The 21,907-nt window shown below is 34.7% G+C and overlaps 2 protein-coding genes across 6 annotated transcripts; both read left to right on the top strand.

Annotated features, from left to right (window-relative positions):
• Positions 1–544: 544 nt before the first annotated feature.
• On the top strand, positions 545–7,764 carry LOC111407899. Its single transcript, XM_023037605.1, has 3 exons — positions 545–876; positions 5,838–6,138; positions 6,915–7,764. The coding sequence occupies exons 1-3, from the start codon at positions 681–683 to the stop codon at positions 7,489–7,491; spliced, it is 1,074 nt and encodes a 357-aa protein (XP_022893373.1). The 5' UTR covers positions 545–680; the 3' UTR covers positions 7,492–7,764.
• Positions 7,765–8,899: 1,135 nt separating this feature from the next.
• LOC111407898 (protein tesmin/TSO1-like CXC 5) lies at positions 8,900–21,880 on the top strand. Of its 5 annotated transcripts, none has more exons than XR_002705224.1 (9): positions 8,924–10,009; positions 11,014–11,124; positions 12,225–12,402; positions 13,623–13,970; positions 17,615–17,718; positions 17,792–17,886; positions 19,048–19,461; positions 21,066–21,349; positions 21,464–21,880. XR_002705224.1 is itself a non-coding variant. In XM_023037602.1 (9 exons), the coding sequence occupies exons 1-8, from the start codon at positions 9,690–9,692 to the stop codon at positions 21,284–21,286; spliced, it is 1,791 nt and encodes a 596-aa protein (XP_022893370.1). In that variant the 5' UTR covers positions 8,924–9,689; the 3' UTR covers positions 21,287–21,324; positions 21,464–21,880. The 5 variants fall into 5 exon arrangements, 4 of the variants coding, with proteins under 4 accessions (XP_022893372.1, XP_022893371.1, XP_022893370.1 ...); XM_023037602.1 differs by having other exon boundaries at positions 21,066–21,324; XM_023037604.1 differs by lacking the exons at positions 21,066–21,349; positions 21,464–21,880 and adding an exon at positions 20,810–20,994 and having other exon boundaries at positions 8,900–10,009.
• The last annotated feature ends 27 nt before the right edge of the window (positions 21,881–21,907 follow it).

Raw genomic sequence — 21,907 nt, 5'->3', positions numbered from 1 at the left:
CCAAAAAAAAAAAAAAAAAAGAAGTTTTAAAAACCAATCCTTACTAATTTTCTTTAAGACTCGAGGCTCCCAATATAATTAGGGTGATGTTATACGTACCGTTCATAACGATGTTCACTCCTCTCAAATGAACGGTAATCTACTTCTAATAAAATATAATTTATTCGAAATGCGTCTCTCTCCACGTGGGGGGATAGAATCATATTATGTACAATTAATACATTTCATATAATTATGCTTTTCACTGTACTCTCTTATATTTGATTAGATCTAAGATTATAATCCAAATGATCATTGAACTTTGTAAAAGTTTTTATGGGGTCATTGAATTCTAAAAATCATCAAAGTCATCCTTAGATTTTGTAAAAGATTTTCATGAGGTCATTGAATTTTAAAAATCACCCGTTCAGTGACCTTATAGAAACTTCATGTAAAGTTTAGTGATGATTTGAATAATTTTTAAAGTTCAATGACCTTGTAAAAACCTTTTGCAAAGTTCAATGGTCATTTGGATTATTATCTCGTCAGATCCAAAATCCCGCGTGTCCAAAGTAAAATTCATCTAAAATTGATACTTCCACCCCATCTTCAAAATCCACGTACACCAACTTCGCCCTTTTGACAAACATTCCTAGGGCACACAGAAAATCACGGCGTGAAAACACAGAGGGAAAAAAAGGATGGGGTCACGAGAGAAAGACCAAACGACGTCACACCATCCACTGCTAAGCAGCCTCGTTATACGTCCCACTGACAGCGTTGGCGGAGGAGGTGCCACCGGTGGCGGTGGTGCTGGAAGCGACTACGAACCAGGCGAGGTGCGTCGTGATCCGCTTCCGTACCCTCGTTCCGATCGATACGCTTCCGATGGCCGTGGTTTGTGTCTCTTCTATTATTACCTGATTTTGCTTTATTTGTTAGTATTCTTTCTTGACCGGGTGACCTATTTTTCTTATTATTTTTTTAACTATTATTTTCCTGTTTTTGTTTAGGGATTCAACGTTACCTGATTAGTGCAGAAATATTTGTTTTTATTTGGTTCTTTAATGATAGTAATTTGTGTCGAAATATGCAAGTACCATTGTTGTGGAATTTTGAAACAATGAAAATAAATTGGGTGCTCTATATGTTTCAATTTTGGGGCTTTATAGAGTTAATATCTTGTCTTGGGGTTTGAGCGCGAACTTGATGAGTTCAACAAGAGCTACTGAGGAGTATGCGGGCTACTCGAGTTTGAGCTCAAATTTAAGTCTGTAGCTCCATTCAAACTCGAGCAACTCTTGCTCAAAACTTCTAACCCCCAGTCTTTTCTCTTCTCAGATAAATAAACAAGCCTGAACTTGCTTTTAATATGAACACAATAAGAAGATATGTACCACTGATCTCCCTAGGAATACACCATATTTCTGTATTGATCTCTTGAAATAGTCCTGTTATACAATGCTCATCTTATCTGGCAGTTTGGTGATTTTACCAGTTATGCGTGTTTTATCGTCTTTTTTATATTGAGAAGAAATATGTTGACTTCTCAACATTATTAGAGTTCAATGTTGGTGCCCTTTATATTGAATTTCATTTATTTTACTTGAAAATCTTTTGGATTAATATACCAAATAAATGTTTTTTTTAGGAATTTTATCTATGAGAATGGTTGTGTAGAACATTTAAAATGCGTAATTGGCTAATGAGGCTTGTTGAGGCGTATGCCTCGTCGTTAGCCAAAAATATAAAAAAATATTTAAACCTTTGTTTGATCCCCCTTTTCAAAAACTCATTTTTAATCACACATTCTCCAATAAAGTAATTTTACACGTTAGTTGAATAATATATATTTTTTTTAATGACGCATTCTAAAAAAATACCATCTTAAAATACATTTTCCCCCAAAATGGGGCTTAAAACAAAGGTTAAGATGCAAAATAAGCTCATAATACATCATAAATAATCTTCAGAATTCAAAATAGAATGATTTGAAGTGTGCAAACAAACGAAGAAAAATATGTAAAGATGCTATTTTAGTTAGTTGGTGGGGGTAGTGGACTATTCCCAAAGATGATTAATAGGAGATTGTTGTGTATGTAGCTCATATAGAGTGGAATACAGGTTTACTGGATCAATAGGTTGATATCGGAGTGAAGTGAAGACATCATCCCCGTGGGGTTTAATTCACTGTTTCGTTGCCAGGGACGATGAATGGGTTGGCGTTGCCCCCGCGGTATGGTACAAGGTTTTTCTTGTACGGACCTTAAAGTCTTGTATGAGCTTGGGTTACTATAAATAATAATATTGTAACCCTATTTTTCATACTGAATAAAATTATCTCCGCTAGGCTTTCATGGACGTAGGCACACTGTCAAACCACGTAAACATTTGTGTTGAATTCTCTTTTTCATTTCTTTATTATTGTGCATAAAATCCAACAGAAACAATTTTTTTTTTTTTTAAATGTTTTAAGTGGGCAATGGGGCTATCCTCAAAATGGCTTAATCAGTGAACATGATTCGATTTGGGCGATTTGAGACAATTTTTCAAACCAAAACCAAACCACTTCAATTTGTAAACCAAATCAAATCAAATCACTTTTTCCAGTTTGGTTCGATTTAAGACTACGGTTTAACAAAGAAAAAATCAATATATATCGAATAAGTTAAATCATAAATATTAATATAAAATTTTACGTTAAAATATAAATAGTATCATTAAAAATATTACAAATGAAATTTCTATAATTCTAATTCTTATAATTTAACAACATGATAGAAATATTTTAACCTCTTAATCAATACTAATTATCGCAACATCTGTAGTTGTAACACAATTCATACTCTATAAAAAAAATATAGTACATGAATTCATTGATTATAGTTAAATGGTATAAAATAACTAATAAAGAAAATGAATAGAAAGATCAAATACGATAATACATTCTATAGTTTTTTGTGAATCATTCAATGCTTCAATCCCATCCAATATCGAAGAATCACTGCAGGTGCATTCAATTTTTAGGACAAATCACCACCTCAACCATATTTGCACTCAACTCAACTAACTCCCTCAACAAACTCCTAAATGAATCAAGAATTCGACCACTAGTCAGGAGTATTGACTTAGAAACAATTGTGGATATTTGAATAGCTAGCACATCTTTAGCAATTTTAGGGACAACACAAGTACCAATAAAATATAGCAAACAATTATCTAAAAAAGGGATAAATTGACTTGAAAATTTAGGCGAAATTCTTGAAAATTATTAGTATAACGAAAAGAAACATGTAAGTTTGAATTAAAATTTAGGTTTAGTTATTTAGTAAATTATAATGGATGATCGACAACTATAGTTCAATAGCAGTTGTTCACCACTTCACTCAATTTAAGGATTTTACATTCACATTTGTGATGGTGGATGTGTATATTGTTATGATTTAATTAATTGGGATGAATAGTTGTCTATTTAGATATTAAGTTTAATGAGTTATGTCTAATATGGATGTATTTTTTTAACTAGGATGTAATTAATTTTAATTGGGTTGGATAAAAGTTAGATTAACTTATTTTCAGATTTTTTTGGTGAACAGTTTGCAAAAGTTGAAATCTATACCAAACCACTTTGAAACAGTTTGGTTCGATTCAAAATCAAAATATTGATGGGTCCATGTGGACCCAAACCAATAGTTCAAAAAAACGATTTTCAGTTCGATTTTGACAATTTCGTTGTTCAGCACTAATTAGAATTTTAGGTTTTTTGGGCCATAAGCCTTAAGGGGGTGCTATGAGGCATGTGTCTCACAGAATTGCCTTACGAGCAATGCCTTGAGGCTTTTTTTGCACGTCTCACTTTGAGGCAGTCCTTTAGGCGACTTTCAATTGGGGTTTTTAAGACCATGCTGGCGTGTGCTAATTCAGAGATTATCTGATTGTCATTGTTTTGCTAGTGAATTGTCTAGGTTATGTAACAGTGTGTGTCTGAATTTTGGCTAAACTATTGTCATTGCTTTTAATTTCGAAACTTAAGATGATAATTTTCTAGGATATAGGAGTCTTTATCATGACATGTATGCGGTCGCCTATTACATATTTAGGCTAAAATGCATTTAGTTCAATTTAATGCTATTATGAGGAAATGGGCATATATTAACACTAATGTTTTTTTGATACTGCATTCTTTTATGAATTTCTTCTTCCTCTTTGATATCTTGTAAATTATAGCGTTTAATTCAAATTTTACGAGTCCGTGAATATTTTTGGAGTAATTAATGTCAACTAATGACATTTGCTTTGACATACTTTATATGTAAAGCAGTCTGTTTCCTCATTTTCAAGGATTAGTGTGCTTGCAACCCTCTTTGCCAGTGCCTTGTGTTGTGCATCAGAGCAATGTCCCTTATGGACTACTGAATGGTGAATGAATTTTGCTGTTGTTATTTTCAGCCATGAATGTTGCCTGGTGCAAGAACTTGGGTATTGAGGAAGGCATGTTGGTGTGGGGTTTTAAATGATAACATGACTGTGGCAAATGAGTTTTGAACTAATGGTATTACTTCATTGACAAGCCATGTGGTTATACAAATATGTTTGATGCTCTAAGGTTATGGTGAATGTGGTATATGTTGTTTCTTTTCATGGGATTAAATTTTGACTAGCCTTGCATCTCAGTTGAAAGTAAGGTGTGCTGGTCATGTAAAAGTTTTCATAGAAGACGTCCTGTTTGGTTTGAGCATTCAGATACAACTAACAGTAAATCTGATAGTTGTTAAAATCTCTGGTAAGTTGGGGGAGAATATAAGGATGATGAGGGGTGAGGAATGCAATTGCTACATAAAAGCAGATATGTTGGCTGCTGATTATATCTGATTTGAGTTGGATTCTTACCTTTGGAAATGCCCTTCCTTGAAATTCAGGTAAGTAATAAATTTCTAGTCCGATGAAGTTTGGGTTGATCAAAACTAAAATGTTTGAAAGGTTAACTGTGGATTAATTGGGCTGTTTAAAGGAAAAAATTATGTGAGAGCAGACAGAATTGTGACTAAATGGATCACATTCTTTTGTACAGTGTTTTCTGGATTCACTTAGATTCTGAATTTTACATGGAAAATGGAACCATAAATCTGTAGGTATCTTGGCAAAGATTGGTTAAATGGGCATCGAGCAGATATTTCTTTCGTTTCTTCATTAATGTTTGGTACGATTTTGTTATCTGTTTTGGGTACGCATGGTTCATTTTCACTTCGGGTATCTATGACCAAAGATCTTGGATCTAAATAATTTGGGATGCTATCAACGGTGTGCCTTTGAATGAACATGCGTAAACTCTGTTTCTGCAATTGGAATAGTGAAGTTTCCATCTGAATGTCACCCTGGTGTATAACCAAGTATTGGCTTGGTCATCATCAGTGAGTTCTGGCTTTATATTGCAGGGGTGTCTAGAGATAACTAATTTTTAGTGCTTAATGGTTGTCATATTTGATTCTGCCATCCAATTTAGTAAAACTTAGCTTGTTTTTGACCCAAGGATCTTGAATCCTGATCTTCTGAGGTGTGGATAATTACAGTGTTTCTTGTTTGGTTCAGTATTTTACTGGTAACATCAACACATACTTGGGAAGCGATTTCAAGGAAGTTATTGGCTGGTTTTTACGCTCTTCTACACTAGTATCTTATTTCTTAGTATTTTTGACAAGGAGATTCTCCCAGTTGTGGTAAACTGTTTCTTGACATACTTCAATTTGTCCTTCGCTTTTCTTGGGTTGCACATTGGCTTGTATAGGACACTATTCTTAGGTGACTTGTACTCACGTGATTGGGTGTTTATAGCTTTGGGCTTCACTGGCTTTTTTCAGGTTATAGAATACGTGCAGGCTCTGTTTCACCTGTGCGACGTAGGGATGCAGATCATCGCTATAGTACTGGTTTTGATCATTCTGGTGCTTCATCACGTGGTCGTGGATTTGGAAATGGGAGAGATCTTGGTAGATATCGTGATCACTCCCCTCCTTATGGCCGTGGGAGGGGTGGTGGCAGGTTTGGTAGAGTGTATGACCGGCCTGGATATGGTCCTGGACCTTTCAGAGGTGAAGGTTTGACAAGAAATAATCCTAATGTGCGCCCAAGAGAAGGAGACTGGGTTTGCCCAGATCCCTTGTAAGTCCTTCCTTTTCTCTTTTTGCTCTCTTTGTACTTTTTTACCCTTGCCTTTTGACTTGATCTTTCTGGGATTTTACTTAATATGCTTTTGTCTTGGTAAATTAACACGTTTGAGCAAAAATCATTGCGCATTATCTGTTGGAAGATACGTCTGCAGATTCATTTAATCCAATATTAATTTGGAGCATCACATGGAAATAAGTTGTTTTTAAGGATGTCGTGGTGCTTTATGCGTGCAGTTGCATATTATGTATCCCTCAAGTTATCATACATTTTCTCCAAGAATCCCACATGTATGGACAAAATTAAAATTAAAATATTTGAAAAAAAAAATAAAATCTGCTGGGCATAAACAATGTGCATTTATGATTTGCTATTATGCAACTAGTCTTTCTCCTGCATGAAGTTTCATTTTTGTTCAAGAAGACCATTTATGCGTATAGTCTTGGTACCAGGTTCTCATTCTACTGAAGTTTGATAACCCCTACCTGCTGATCTTTCAAAAGGGATCTTCTCTTTTGTTTTTCTGCACGCGTGTGCTTGGTGGGAGGAGGAAATTTCTCTGGCATTTATTCACAGCTGTGTTCATATAGATTTAAAACTTGTGGAGGCAAAATGAAACAGAATTTTTCTTAGCATTTGAGATGTGGCGATAGGGAAATGGAACTATGGGGTTTTGCATTTGTTTTATTCTTTCACATTCCCAAAGACTGTTTTTTCTAATATTAGCAACCTACTTTCTTACGTCTAAAGCAGTTCCTTTGATGTCCCAGATGTAAAAACTTGAATTTTGCTAGGCGTGAGCACTGCAACAACTGCAACAGGTTCCGTTATGCACCTTCTGGGAGTCCGAGGAGGGGATATCCCGGTCCCCCGCCTCCTGCTCGTCGTTTTCCTGGTCCTCCAATGGATCGTTCTCCTGGAAGGATCATGAATGGCTATAGGTCACCTCCTCGTGGTTGGGCCAGAGATGGTCCTCGAGATTTAAGAGCTGCCCCCCCTCCCAGAAATGAAGGCAGATTCCTTGAGCCTCCAATCCGTAGAGATGAACCGGATTTCCCTGTAAATGACTTCAGGGATAGATACAGGTTCGATAGACCAATACCACTAGATTTGGGCCTTAGAGCTCGTGAAAGGGATAGCTTCATTAATGAGAGGAGAGGGGGGTATGAGAGGCGACCACTTTCTCCACCTCCAGCAGCACCTGCTCGTGGCCAATGGGCTCGAGATATTAGGGAAAGAAGGAGGTCTCCTGTTAGAGGTGGGCCACCACCTAAAGATTACCACCGCGACGTATTCATGGATCGGGGCCGAGATGATCGGCGTGGAATTGGACGGGAGGCATTTTAGCTGGTGATACGAAGCCTTACAGATATCATATCTGTATGTTGCGATTTTTAGAGAGGGATGTTGCACAAGTATTACGTATTTATTTTCTCTTTGCGTAAAGTTGCATGTGCTTTGTGTTGAGAGTTGGCTAAGAATCATTTCATGTTAACAGCTTGATTACTGTTCAGTATGTTCACGGAGGATCAAAATTTTTACTCTGCAGTTTTGTGCTTTTAGCATTTTATCTTATTAGTCGGGGCCGTTCTACGGTAACTCGAGGATTCGCTGAGTGTTCTTAACTGCTTTTGTCAATTGTGTATGCATCAGCATTATTTAGTCCCCAGTTGACAACCATTATTTATAAGAAATAGAGTTTTGAATGGTGACTTTTAGGAGGATGTGTTGTTAAAAATTAAGGAGAATTTTTTGATTTACGTGTAAAATATTTTATTTATGAACGTGGTTGAAAATAAGTGTTGAAAAAAGAGTTTGTAAATAATAGTTGTCGAATAGGGGTTTAACACCATCGGGCGTTGACTTGCTGTTGTCAGTGACATCATTTTCAGTCTTGATTCATTGTTATCTCAAATCTTTAGAAAGAGGGGGAAAGCTCGTCAAGGAAAAAATCGAGCTAAGCCCCTGGTCAACGAATCAGGCTTGGTTAGATCCTTTGTCACGTTTAGAGCATCTTTGCGTGCTAATTTATTTTGGTACTTGTGTGTTGTGATGCTTATCAATGATAGAGATCGTTTTGTTTTCATCCTAAGGTTTTATCCAAGTCCATTGGTAATTGGAATAACATGAAACTTTTCTAAACGTGTTGAAATCTTCACTTTCCTCAGAGTTTCCCATTTCCCTTAAGCCCGATATATGAGATGGAACTACAATTGGAGAATGATGGGAAAAGGGCTTATGCTTGGCAAATGTCGTTGCTTTATTAGGAGATTTTTTGAATTTCCATTACAACAAAAGTTATGTTTACAGGAAAATGTTAAATGCACATTTTGCTTTACGTTATAGTTGACATTTCCTTTATGTGACACAATCTGAATGGTGATGTGAAAATGCGTTTGAAAATTTTAGATCGTTGTTGGTTTGCCGTTTTCGATCAATTTTCCGTTTTTCGTTTTCGGTTTTCGAAAACGCGAAAAACGCGTTTGGTCCGTTGTTTTCGAAAACGTATTTTCGAAAACGAGTTAAAATTTATAACTGAAAATGCAAAACGATTTTTTATCATTTTCAGTTATAAATGTCGAAAATGCTTAAAATGTCGAAAACGACCCGTTTTCGAGAAAAATTAAAAATCGTTTTGAAAATGAAAATGCAAATCAGTCACTACTTTAACTTTTAACATAGCTTTCATTGTCTAAGAATTACTTCTAGAATAAACTTTTTTATTCGGAAGTATATATATAAAATCAAACACATGCTTGGAAAAAGCTGTAAGTTTTTAAGGATAAATATTTATGTGGAAACAAATTTGAAGTCAACGAGTAGCATCATTTGTTTCTGTCAATATTCCATAGTCCAAACACTGTAGTGTAAGTATACCAGTTCAACTCAATCTCATTCGTCAATTACTTGAAGAAAATCTGGACCGCCACTTAGGTTGTCACCTTTTATCTTTAAATTGGACTTGATCACACTTGATAATTCTCAACGCACGCCATTTTTTCCAACAGATTCCCGGAAAAAACAAGGCCTCCATAATCCGACGGCTAAAGCCCTCACATCTAAATTCCACGAATCTCAGCCGTTAAATGCAATTTTCGAAATTGGACCGTACGATTAGATAATAAAGATAATCTCACCGTCATTTACAAAAATTGAATTTCAAAACCCAGCCAGAGAGGGAGGAGTGACTCAAACGCACCTACCCTCTTCACTCTCTCGTCTCCTATACATACACAAATATACGTATACGAATATGGATTTTTGAACATATACACGGATCGAGTGGGTTTTTGATTGAGGTTTAGCGGAAGCGGGATTTTGTACAATAGTGTTTTGACAGATTTTTCGTTTGAATCTGAGCTACGCGAGCAATGAAATAATGAAATTATGCTTCGTTCAAGTTTAATGATTTTATGAGATTTCTGTTTCAAATTCGTTCGATTTCGGGGATTCTTGTGAAGAATACACTTAAATTCAACTTCTATTTATTGGATTTATTATAGAAGTTTGTTATTTGGTGGATTTCGTTGTTTTCGATTTTTTGAATGGAGCAGGAGGGAGGGGAGCTCCCTCCAAAAAGTTCACAACAACTGGAGGCTACTCCGGTAGAGACGGCAACGGATATTTCTGCGAGGAAGCCGGCCAGACAGCTGGATTTCAGTGGTGGCGCATTGACATCAGCAAGTGTGACGATGATGGAGCACCATCAGCCACAGCAAATACCAAAGCCGAGCCATCCACCGCAGCAGCCACAGTTAGTGAAGCCAAGACAGCTGCCGAAGCCACCGCAGCTGCAGCCACAGATGGTACTTATGTCGATGCAACAACCTCCGCCATCTAGTCATCCTTCTGCGCGGCCTGTTGTGTTAGTCTCTTTTGCACTATTGAATGTCCTTGATTAGTTTAACTTTTTTAGTGAGAAATTCAATATTTGGGAGCTGAGGTTTATGAACGTGTCACACATAGGGGTATGTTGGTTAATTTGTTCACTGCGATTACAATGTTTTAATCTTTCGTGCTTTAATTGATCATACTTCACCATTCGAATGATACCAACATTGAGAGAATAAATGATTTTGAGAACGATGTCCTCAACTTCTCTCCCCGGCTGACAGAGGGAATGGGGGTGGTTAATGGACCTCAAATGGACAATTTGATTATTATTTGTCTCAGAAAATTGTGGGAATAGGAGTGGTTAATGGACCTCAAATGTACAATTCAATTATTCGTTGGCGCAGAATATTTAAAAAATAATGGGTGAATTTGTTTTGGCAATGTTTCTAGCACTTTCCAGTTTGATTTAGCCGGGTGGGTTACACACAATTCTGTCGAATCCAGTGATATTTAACTGCGTGCAAATATTTTTTAAGTTAGTAGATGAGCTAGTTTGGTTTTATGGATTGATTGTGATAAATCTGGGCATTTATTGCTATTACTTGTTTCCATCTTCATATTTTGTGCTCTTTCTGTGTCAGTAAACGGTTCTGCGACCCCCCCTCCCTTCCCAAACCCCCAACAAACAAACACAAAGGGAAAGCTTCCTTTAATGATTGTTGTATATCCCTGTTTCCATTCCCGTTAGAGATGAATAATTATCTGCTCATGCACCCGAGAATATGCTCATCTGTCCACATCGTATGTGGATCAAAAGATTAAAGTTAATTCTAAATGGTTTTTCATGTAATTTCTTTTAATTTCCCATTGTTCAAAAGGAAACACCTCGATTTGCCCGATTGAATTACTTATGGTTAATTCAATGCTTAATATACCATATAATATACATAGGAAGACACTTTCATTTGCAAAACATGGTTTGGATTGGCAGTTCTTTTGGTAATATATTATAATTGATGCTCATTATATCCTCAGGAAACCCGAATCCCCGAGAGCTAGGTCAAGGCAGAACGTAAATGAAGTAAAAGATGGTACTCCAAAAAAGCAAAAGCAGTGTAACTGCAAACACTCACGATGTTTGAAGTTGTAAGTAGTTGCAGCTTTTCATGCATTTTACTTGTGAAATTCATGGAGTATATTTTGCATCTTAATCAACAGCAAATACATTAGCGAAAGAGTAAACAAATTGAAGAAAGAGTGCAATGGAGGTCATTTTTACCATTTTTACTAGACATGACAATATCAATATATAGTTCTTTTCTTGACAAGCCTTTTCTTTTCTTTTCCTTCTTTGATTTTTTTGTATTTTTCTTTTGTTTCGGGTGGGTAAGGGGAGAGGAGGAGGAGTGGCCCTTTCAAATATCGTAGTGCTTTCAGGAGTTGTCTACTTTTTGAGTTCAAACTATTAGGAGTGAGATTCGATGACTGTCATTTCACTGTGCAATTTATTCCAACATTTTATTGGCTAAAGTCTGGGAACTGATTTTGCATAGTCAGATCTCTTAACTCGTTATTAGTTACATGTAGATTTAATTACTACCATTATTTTACGCAGATGTGATGTAGAGGAGTTATTGTACCATTATAATATGTTAAAGGGATATTATTAGTCTATAAAAGTTGTGCTTACTGAGGGATCAATTTAAAGATCTTAATCTAGGTTTGTAGCATTAAGAAGACATAATCAGCTCTACTAATTTATTCACTGAGGCTAAATTATATCTTTTACTTATCAACATTTGTGTGTGAAAATATTTCAGATATATATTCCACTTATTACATAAACAAATGGCTGGAGGCAGCTTATGTGAATGTTCATAACTTAATATTATCGAATTTAGGGAGTCACATGCAAATGAGAAAAATTCTTTACATTCCCTACAAGACTCTTGTAACTAGGATGCATTCTTTTGGGGTTTCTGACTCATCATACCTGTACATCTGTGGCAATTTATATATTCCTTTGACTGTGTAATATTTTTGATTCACTCACTGGAGAAAATGTACATGTATGTGAATTGTGCAAAGCTTTTGGCTTTCTAGATATCACAGTCAACATCTTTTGACAGTGAAAAGTTCGAATTCTCTAACTGTATTGTGTGTGCATGCCTGCATGATCGTGCGTGTGAAAATTTGACTTAGAAGGTATGGACTATGATTTTATTCTGTCATATTTTTGTGGCCAGGTACTGTGAATGCTTTGCATCTGGAGTATATTGTGATGGATGCAACTGTGTGAATTGTCACAACAATGTTGAAAATGAAGCCGCCAGAAGCGAAGCAGTTGAAGCTACACTGGAGCGTAATCCAAATGCCTTCAGGCCAAAAATTGCTAGCAGTCCTCATGGAAATCGGGATATAAGGGTACAACCAAACCTTCAAGTAGCATCTTGTAAAAACTGTATTTTAAAATTTTGAAGCATCAAATTCCGTTTATTGCCATTAATGATCCTTTTAATATCCTCTAGTTTTGGTTGATTTGCTTCAGGACTTTTCCGTGCTTACTATCGGTGTCAACATAAACCGTTATGCTTCTTATTTTATGCTAAATTCGGAAATTTAATATTCATATACTTTCATTTGCATCAATTTGATCCCATCAACATAGATTTGGTAGCAGAAGCTTTTAAATGAGAAACTTGTCGAGGAGTAAGAGCGATTTATGATGCATTAGAGATGCAATATGGAACTAATTATACAAAATGTCATCAGTGTCTAAAGGGAGGTGTGATACACCCTCAGTAAAGGAAGTGCCTATTGAATTAGTCTAATAATGTGGCTTGGAGAAACTTCTGCAGGAGGAGAATCTTGTCATAAAGGAGTTCTAGTTCTGCAACCAAAAATGTGAAAATCGATGCTCACACATCTTTTGAAGGAACAATAACAAATTGATCACTGATTCTCAAGATTTTATTTGTTTGTAATGACATTGAGAGCAATAGAATATTAATTGAAGAAACTGAAAGGTGGTGAAACATAATGAAGCAATTGGCCAAAGTTAGCCAAGAATAGTTGACTAATTCTCATATTACTAGAACTAGAAGAGTCAAGGATTTGGAGATATGACCATTCAAAAAGAGAAAATTGAAGTGCATGACACCATCTCATGGCTCTTTTCCGAAGCAGATTAGAAGGCTAGCAATTTTTTTTTGCATATTTTCCTCCTGATTATTTTGTATTCTCTTCTCTCGTCCAACAAGAGAACAAGTTTTGTTCATGTGGGTGAGACTGTTGAAATGCAAACACTATTCCTACTTTGCAAGTTATTGGGATTTTATTTTATTTCAGTTTTGTTATTTTGTTGATAGAATGTGTATTTCTATTAGGAGCAGGCTATTAGTTTTCTTTTATTTTTAGTAAATTGATTTCTTTTCTTAGCCTACTAGGATTTGGAGATTGACTACACTTTCCAAGTGATGAAATCCGATTTGAATTGAAAATTTAGTATTTTCTTCTAACAAAGTAAAAATGTACTTTGGTGAAGTAACAAAAGTTCCAGAACATTTCACTATATTTGAATCTTTGATTTTTTAATTTTGTTTGTTCCAATGACAATGTATGAGTTGATATGGAAATCTATGCAGGAGGATGCTAGGGATTTAATCTTGGGTAAGCATAATAAAGGATGCCACTGCAAGAAATCGGGATGCCTTAAGAAGTATTGTGAGTGCTTCCAAGCAAATATTCTTTGTTCTGATAATTGTAAATGCATAGACTGCAAAAATTATGAAGGAAGTGAAGAGAGGCAGGCTCTCTTTCATGGAGATCATGCCAACAACATGGTGTATATTCAGCAAGCGGCGAATGCTGCCATCACAGGTGCTATTGGATCCTCTGGTTATGGATCTCCTCCTCTGAACAAGAAAAGAAAAGGTCAGGAGCTCTTCTTTGGAGGAAAAGATCCCGTCCATGGGGTTGGGCAATTCCAACAGGTAAATAAAATTCTTTTCCTCTAAAAGTCAAGCATTTCAGTGATTATATTCCTGCTAACTGTATATGGTTGCCGAGACAAATGAACTTGGACTAGTTAAACTTCTAGTCGTACTCGGAATTTGGAAGAGTGGTTAAAACTTAATTCAATTATGGCTTCATTAACATTTTGTTTTCTCTACTGTCCTTCAAATTGTATTTCTTTTGTATCTTAGAATCTGGATCCACAATTTAACAAGCACTTGAGGGTTATGCCTTGAGGTGCATCTCACGTGAGACTTTCATTAAGGACATCTGGAGCCATTGTTTAACAAGCGCTTGAGGGTTACGCCTTGATTGCCATTTGTCAAGGCTTATGCCTTGGCCTATCGAGGTGCACCGTTAAGGCACTAGCCTCGAGATGGCTAAAGTGCGTATGCTTTTGTCTTATTCCTGGTCTCAGTTTTTTTAACTGGTTTATTGTAGTACCTTCTGTCATTTACTTTTTATAAAAAATAAATATTTTATAATAGTACAATTAACATTTAAGGATTCTGGGGTACTTTAAACACAACCCTAAACTTGAAAACTGAAAAGGGAATTGGAGAAGAGAGCAAATGAAATGCAACAAGCCACTCTCCCTAGGAACTTGCATCTTCTCAGTAGAAAACATCTAAAGATAGAGATGTATGTAAATTTCTCTCTTTTATTTCTTTTTATGTATTTTTATTGTCTTTGTATTTTGTCCTCTTTTGGGAATTTATAGGAAGAGGGGGGAGAGGATGGGGTAGCATGGGAAAGAGGAAGGGAAGACAACATTGTGATGCCCCGAATTCTAGCAACCCAACGCATTACCAAATACGAATTTCTTAACGTGCTTTAAAAAAAAAAAAAAAATTCAATAAAATAGACATATTCAATAAAAAATGAAAACCTTTAATAAAAGTTAAATTTAATCTATCAAATTATGCTGAACATTTTGAGATCATATCATACATCAAAATATTAATAAAACTAGTTTTAATATGCAATTGAAATTGGATTAATTGAAATCATAATGCTACTCACAATAGGGTCTCATTCTAGAAAAAATAGCCAAATGCTTTCAAAAATTCTAATATTTCTTAAAGTTAAAATACTTCATGACGAAGATTCGTTGTCCAATGTCACATCCATCCAGCGCCGTCCAATATGCTAATTTTCACCTGAAATTGTGAATAAAGAGGGCTACACATTCAAATAAAAATTAATGGAGGCCAAACATGGGCATTATGCATAAACCCTCTTACCAACAAATTGAGAATTATCACATCATGAAAAATGATAATTCTAGCAAGTGCTATCAAATAACATGGAGGCTAATTGATACCCGAAGATATGTCTTAAACTGTATCATGATTTCTTCCGAAAGAGCCTTGAACTGAAAGTAATTAAATTCATACATGACATTTTATTTGAAAAGATGTGAAAAAATCACTATTAGCACTGAGTACTTCACCTTTTGAAATGAATTTGGAGATCAAAATTGCATGAAAAGTGATTTTTTATTGTACATTCGAAGACTTGGTGTATGAGGCCCCCTTTTCTTTGCAAAAAAATCAATATTATTTTTGTGTTTGTGCGTGAGAGAAAGAGAGGTGTTTTGTTGCAGAGAATGCTTTATTGGAAGAAAATTTGATGCGATTTATTCCTCCAATATTGTGTATCTTATATAGTAACAAAAACGTGGATGAAGATTTATAATGGATAAACATAAAAGTCTCCTACTAGAATTGAACAACTAGTGTTTCATGCATACTAATCAAATATTAGTTATAAGCTATTTCAATTAGATAATAGAGTATAATTTTTATCCGTATCAAGTATTTGTATATCTAATAGCCTTCTCCAGTTAACGGTTGATTTGATAACTAACTAAAATTAAATTAATTTTAATCTATTTTTGTATATTTTCTTAATTGAACTTAACCAATCCATTTTCATTAATATACAACCTGGCCAAAATTATATTACTATTCATTTTTTGAAAAGTTTTTTATTTATTAATTTTTTTAAAGGTAAATATATTACTATTCAACCTAGCAAGTTTAAATTAATTAGAATTCTAGATTAATTTAAGCCTTTGCTTGATGGTGATTAAAATTAGATTTTTAGTAAATTTTGATAAAAGTTTTTGAAATGTGATTGACAAGTTGTGAGACCAATGAAAGATCTGTTTAATATAAATTGTTTGACTTTAATTTAGATTAAAATTTGATTTAAATCAATACCAATTAGGGGCTAACTACTAAAGTTCATTAGAAAACTTATAACAATTCAAATCCTACATGATTAAAGATTTACATTTAATTTCCATCCGAATTAAATTAGATTAATATAACAACTAATTAGGATAATATAAAATTAACTCCATTCCTATTCGAATGCAAAATGCAGGTTTAAACTAATCAAGATTAATTTTATAATTATCCATACCTAGCTTCTGTTTGGCCCCTTTCTCTTTCAATTTTTCTCTCTTATTTTCAACCATACAATCTCCCATAAAATAATATTACACATAAATCAAAATTTTTTCTTCTTTCTCAACGATACTTTCTCAAAAAAACACTATTCCAAACATTAAAATTTGAAAAAAAAAAAAAAAAAAAAAAAACCAAACAGGAGCTTAAACTATTTAAGTTTTCCTAAAACGGTAATTGGTTGTTTTCTGTTTAGGGCAAGGAAATTAATTATTTACAATTTCATTTACATCTTGTTTCTCTTATCTATCCTAATTTAATTCGAGCTTATTCAAAAATATCTTTTCTAGAACTTAATGTACAAGAATTATACGTTATCAAATGAGTCCAATATTGCTATACTAATTTGGTCTAAATTGAAAACTAATATTATTAACTAAGTAGTTTTCTTAGTTAGTACTCGAATTTGGCTTATTTAAATTAATTTTTTCTTGAGTCAATAATTGACAATTATTACGAGCTTCAAAGTGAGCCTAATATTAATAGAGTAATTCTAACTCCTTCAATAGTTAACTATTTAGTCCAATTAAAAGTGTAAAATTTAATACTTAGTTCGACTTTGGTCCTTCAACTATTAAGGATATCTATATAGATTCAATTAACTATTGAGCATAATAAATTGACTTGCATAAAGACTTGACTAGACATAACATTTCTATTAATTGGCAATTAAATTGTATGCAATAAAATACTTAAAATTTTGAGGTTCTAAAAATATTGCACTATTGCAAATGGAAATGAGAAAATAGAATGGAAATTTATGGTGACGAGAACGATAATAGGGGAATCAAATATGATGATAATTTATGGAAGGCTTTTAGGCTTTCTCTAGTTGTATTAGTGATTTATTGATATTGTTATGTGATAACTAATTCGAAGATTTACTATTTGCTTTGCTTCCATATTGATCTATTATACGTTTTTTCGCAAATTAGGCTTTTAATTTTGTTAAATTGTTTTGTTAGGATCTTAAACATGCTGTCTGGTTTATTACAATCAACTATAAAAATTGTTTTGTTGGTCTGCATTGAGGCTTATGTCTTGTTTCATGGATATAAATTGCCTCAGTGTCTGATCGAACCTTTTTAAACATTGACTGGAGGAACAATCTATAATTAGCTTCGATTTCTATTTTTTTGCACTTACAGGCTGACCAAATCAAGGCTTCTGTACCTTCCACTTCCCAGTCATCATTTCCTGGTGCTCGTCCTGGTACTGGGTCAGCGTTGGGTCCTTCAAAATTTACTTACAGGTATATTTACATTCTGAAGAATTATTCAGAAGCACTTGCAGACAACTTAATAACTATTTCATTTTGCCTTAAGGTCTCTCTTAGCTGACATCATTCAGCCCCAGGACTTGAAGGAGCTTTGCTCAGTGTTAGTGGTATATTCAGGAGAGGCTGCCAAAATGCTTGCAGGTAATTATGGCTATATAAGGATTCACAAATTGCACAGATTATTAGTTTTCCCTAAAGTTCTCTAAACGTCTTGGTTTCTGTATCTTTTTAAGAGATTTATACTTCAATTTGTCAGTCAAAAAGCTTTCCACGCATGATGTTCACATTAATATAACTAGCTAGCAATGCCGTTGTTTAAAATTCCTTCAGGTATTAATAAGAAAGACTGAAAAGTTCAGTCAATTTGCAGTTAGTTTTATGGAGTTTGTTGAATACATGGTATGTACGTCACTTATTGTTGTTCTTAACTTGTAGAATATCTAGAAAAATTGTTGTAAGTTGTCTAGTAGTCCCTTCAATAGGTTTGAGCCAGCGGAAACCAGACAGGGAATCACATTTTTAATAAATGTTAAGTCTCCACTAAATTAATGTATGGATATTGGATAGTATTTCAATTTGTCCATAATAAAATGAAAAACTTCCAATTATGTAAGTGCATTATAATTCTCAATTAACTGATTTGCTTATCAATGAGCTCTCTTTCCTTTGCTATTATTGTTACTCATTAAAAATATCTTGGTTGTATTTATTTCATTTCCCTTTCCTATTTGTTTTTGGATCATTTTCTTTTCTGGGTTATGGATATTCAACAACGACTTGATTCAGATATCTTCAACACTAGTTGATATTTATCAGGTCATTTTCCTCTAGAATTGATTTTTGTACACAATTCATTTCCAATGAAAGACCTTTTTCCCTTGTAGTGGCAGGCCTTAAAGTAATTGCTTTGAAATTAACGATATTATTTTAAATAATTTGTCACTTCATTCTTGACATCTAGTTAAATAGTTCAATGACTTCATGCCAATATGTGAAAAAATTAAGTTGAAAAGCCTGAATACACTCCTAGAGTGTTATCAAATGTAATGTCAACTATTCAAATTCCACATCTTATGACATTATAAATATCGAACATTATAAATATGCTTTCTGATCTTATGACCAACAAAATATCACACACCCCATATCCCTGTTTCACTAAACTTGACAGATTCTTGTTCAACTGTCGGGTTTCTGTATGGATAATTCAAAGCATTTTTAACAGTCCGAGTTATGTAGCAAGTTGATTTTTCCCTCTTTGATATATGAAACTAATCTGCTAACTTATGGTAATACTTCTAGAGGAAAGAAATACTGCGGAGAAGCAGGCAGAGGACTGCAGCGAATGCTCACTGCCTTCATCAACACAAGATAACCATCAAAGCCAAAAGGATCATGGGATTATGAAACCTTTGACTGATGATGTCTTAAGTGGAGACCATGCCAAGAAGGCTAGCCCTGACACATCTGTTTCAGATGAAGTTGATGTATCAAAAAGAAGGCCAATGTCTCCCAGTACATTAGCACTGATGTGTGACGAGCAAGATATGATGTTTACCACCACTACAGTTAATGGATTAGTGGACCATAGTACCGTGTCTTCCCAGTTGCAGCAAGGGAAATGCCTCACTGAAGCCTATATAGAGCAAGAAAGAATTGTTTTGACAAAATTCCGTGATTGTCTTAACCGTCTCGTCACGTTAGGAGAAATAAAAGGTAAGTTCTATCACATCTCTTGCTTTACTCTTGTACCTTTATTATGAATTTATAAACATATTTGTTGCGGTCAAGTTTCATTAATGAAACAATAACTGATACATGAGAAATCATTTCCTCCCTTCGCTGTGGATGCCAAATATAATGAGGCCACGACCTCAGTTTTTTGAGAATCATTATAATTTGTGGTTTAATTTTCTGATTAAACTTAAAACTCCTAAGAAATTCAACTAAAAGTTTATTCTACTCCACAAGTTTTGTCAAAAAATTTATCTAGTTTCATTTGTCAATGCAACTCAAACACTCATAATTATTGGCTTACTAATCTGTAACTTAAATTAATGGTGCTAATTCACATCCTTCTATTACTCTGTCCATTAGGCTTTTAACCTCGATCTTTTCTGTCAGACTGTTAAAAAAAATAAGAAAAATTTGGCTACTTTTTACTAGGACAAAGCCACTAAAACTCATTGGAGACCTTACAAATTGTCCATAGGCCATCATCCTAAGTACAATGCACCTTTTTTCTTTAACAAGGGAAGCCTAAAATTTTTAAGAATGTTTATATCTAGGGCTTGTTTGAGTCACATTATAGGGAAAAAAATGCATTATTGATGTCAAAACAAAGGGAAATGTGTGGTTAAAAATAAGGAAAAGTTTTAGATTTGTGTGTAATATTATTTTATTGAAAAATGTGTGGTTGAAATGATGTCAAATTACTATTGCAGAATATATTTTTTTGAAAATAATGTAGCTCAAATAGGGGCCTACAGTAGATAAGGTGACATGTTTTCACTTACTCCCCTGTCCCCCGTACACCTTCTCCACCCACAAACAAGAAAGTGAAAAATTAGATGCAGCTTGACTAGCATAATAATATGCAAGGTTGCTTCCTCCTTTCTAGTGTGAATACTCATAGTAAATTGAGCAAGATTTAACAATTTCTTCCATAATACTATCCGGTGATATCCAATCTTCTGTACCAACAAGTTAATAGTGGTGTACATTTTAGAAGCGAAATTGTAAGAAACATTGGGATTGCTGGACACTGAAAGGGAAGCCAAGTTGATCGAGGGGTTGGTCTTGCCTGTAAAGCATCAAGCCATTAATAGAAATCTTCTCCGAACCTCTTCCTACTGAATTTACCCATTTACTGAGAGAAATATTCAATAATTAAGATAGATGTATGTGCAAACTGCCTATCATGTTAATCTGCGTAAAACAAGGGATATGTCTATCAGTTAGAAGAAGAAATGTCTTTTCAAGTAAGTTTGGTATTTTGGACTGCACAATGATGAACAAATATTTCACATATTTTGCTTCTTTGATTATGTTCATCCCTGTGCAGTCCTGTGTATCATAATGAGCATGTTTGGAAGAGAGGATTATATAGTACTCAACTGTATTAACGAAGGAAATGAAGTTTAAATCCTGTTCATTACTGTCCTGAGCAGTTCAGTCTACTACTGGGTATGCACTTTATGATGCTTGGTATTCAAATGTTCATGAGGTTCAATGAGGTCGCATGATTTGATTGTTGCTTAAGAATTCTACTTACTTTACCTTTATTTCATAATTTTGAGTAATTCTCTGTTCTCATACAGAAACGAAGTATTCTTTGCTGTCACGACCAGATGAAACAGAAATAACCAGCAATGACACTATAAATATGAGAAGTGAAAGCAGGACTCAACAGCCTATTAACAATGGTGTTGCAAAAATTACTGCCATGCCACTCATGACATCTCCGACGGCTACTGCAATATCTCCCAGTAATGACAACCACAATTTGATAATATCATCCCCTTCTGAAATGGGGGTGTAAACTCACGAACTGAAAAGGAGGTCTAAAAAGAGTTGAAGGTCCTAAACATGCTGCTGCATCTTTGTAATATCTTGCCATTATTGATTAGGCTTTTCTTTGGTGCAGTTGTGAAATTACATTCTATTTTTTTTTTCATGTTATCAATAAATTAATTTAAAATCTTTTTTTTTTCCCCAGTGCCGTGCTAGTTCAAGGTAGTTTGTTGAGCCTAGATGGCTTGCATTGGTCTCCGCATGAGCTGATTTTATTGATGCGACACATCGAAGTCGGATTTAATCACTACAATATAACAGTGGTGTAAAAGTGTGTTGGATTGGGTTGGATAGACACATGGTGACTAGCTCAACATTTGGCACTGGGTTGTGGCTGGCCACCTTTGAAGGCAAGCTGTGTCTAGCTTAGTCTGAGCCAGCAGGAGCAAGAAAAAAATAATTTTGCTACTTGTACAGAAATTGGGTTATAGATTTGTTGATAGAATATGAGATGACAATTTTTTGTCCCTTGACTTGAATGAATGAAATTGAAATTAAGGGCCAAATAACTGCCACCTCATTTCTGTCGACAAATTTGTACAGAATTTAGCAGTTCTTTTTGTGGGGGGGGGGGGGGGGGAAGGGGGTA

This window comes from Olea europaea, chromosome 13 (assembly GCF_002742605.1).
Source record: "Olea europaea var. sylvestris chromosome 13, O_europaea_v1, whole genome shotgun sequence".
Taxonomy (NCBI): Eukaryota; Viridiplantae; Streptophyta; class Magnoliopsida; order Lamiales; family Oleaceae; genus Olea; species Olea europaea.
This window is presented reverse-complemented; position numbering and strand designations above follow the sequence as displayed.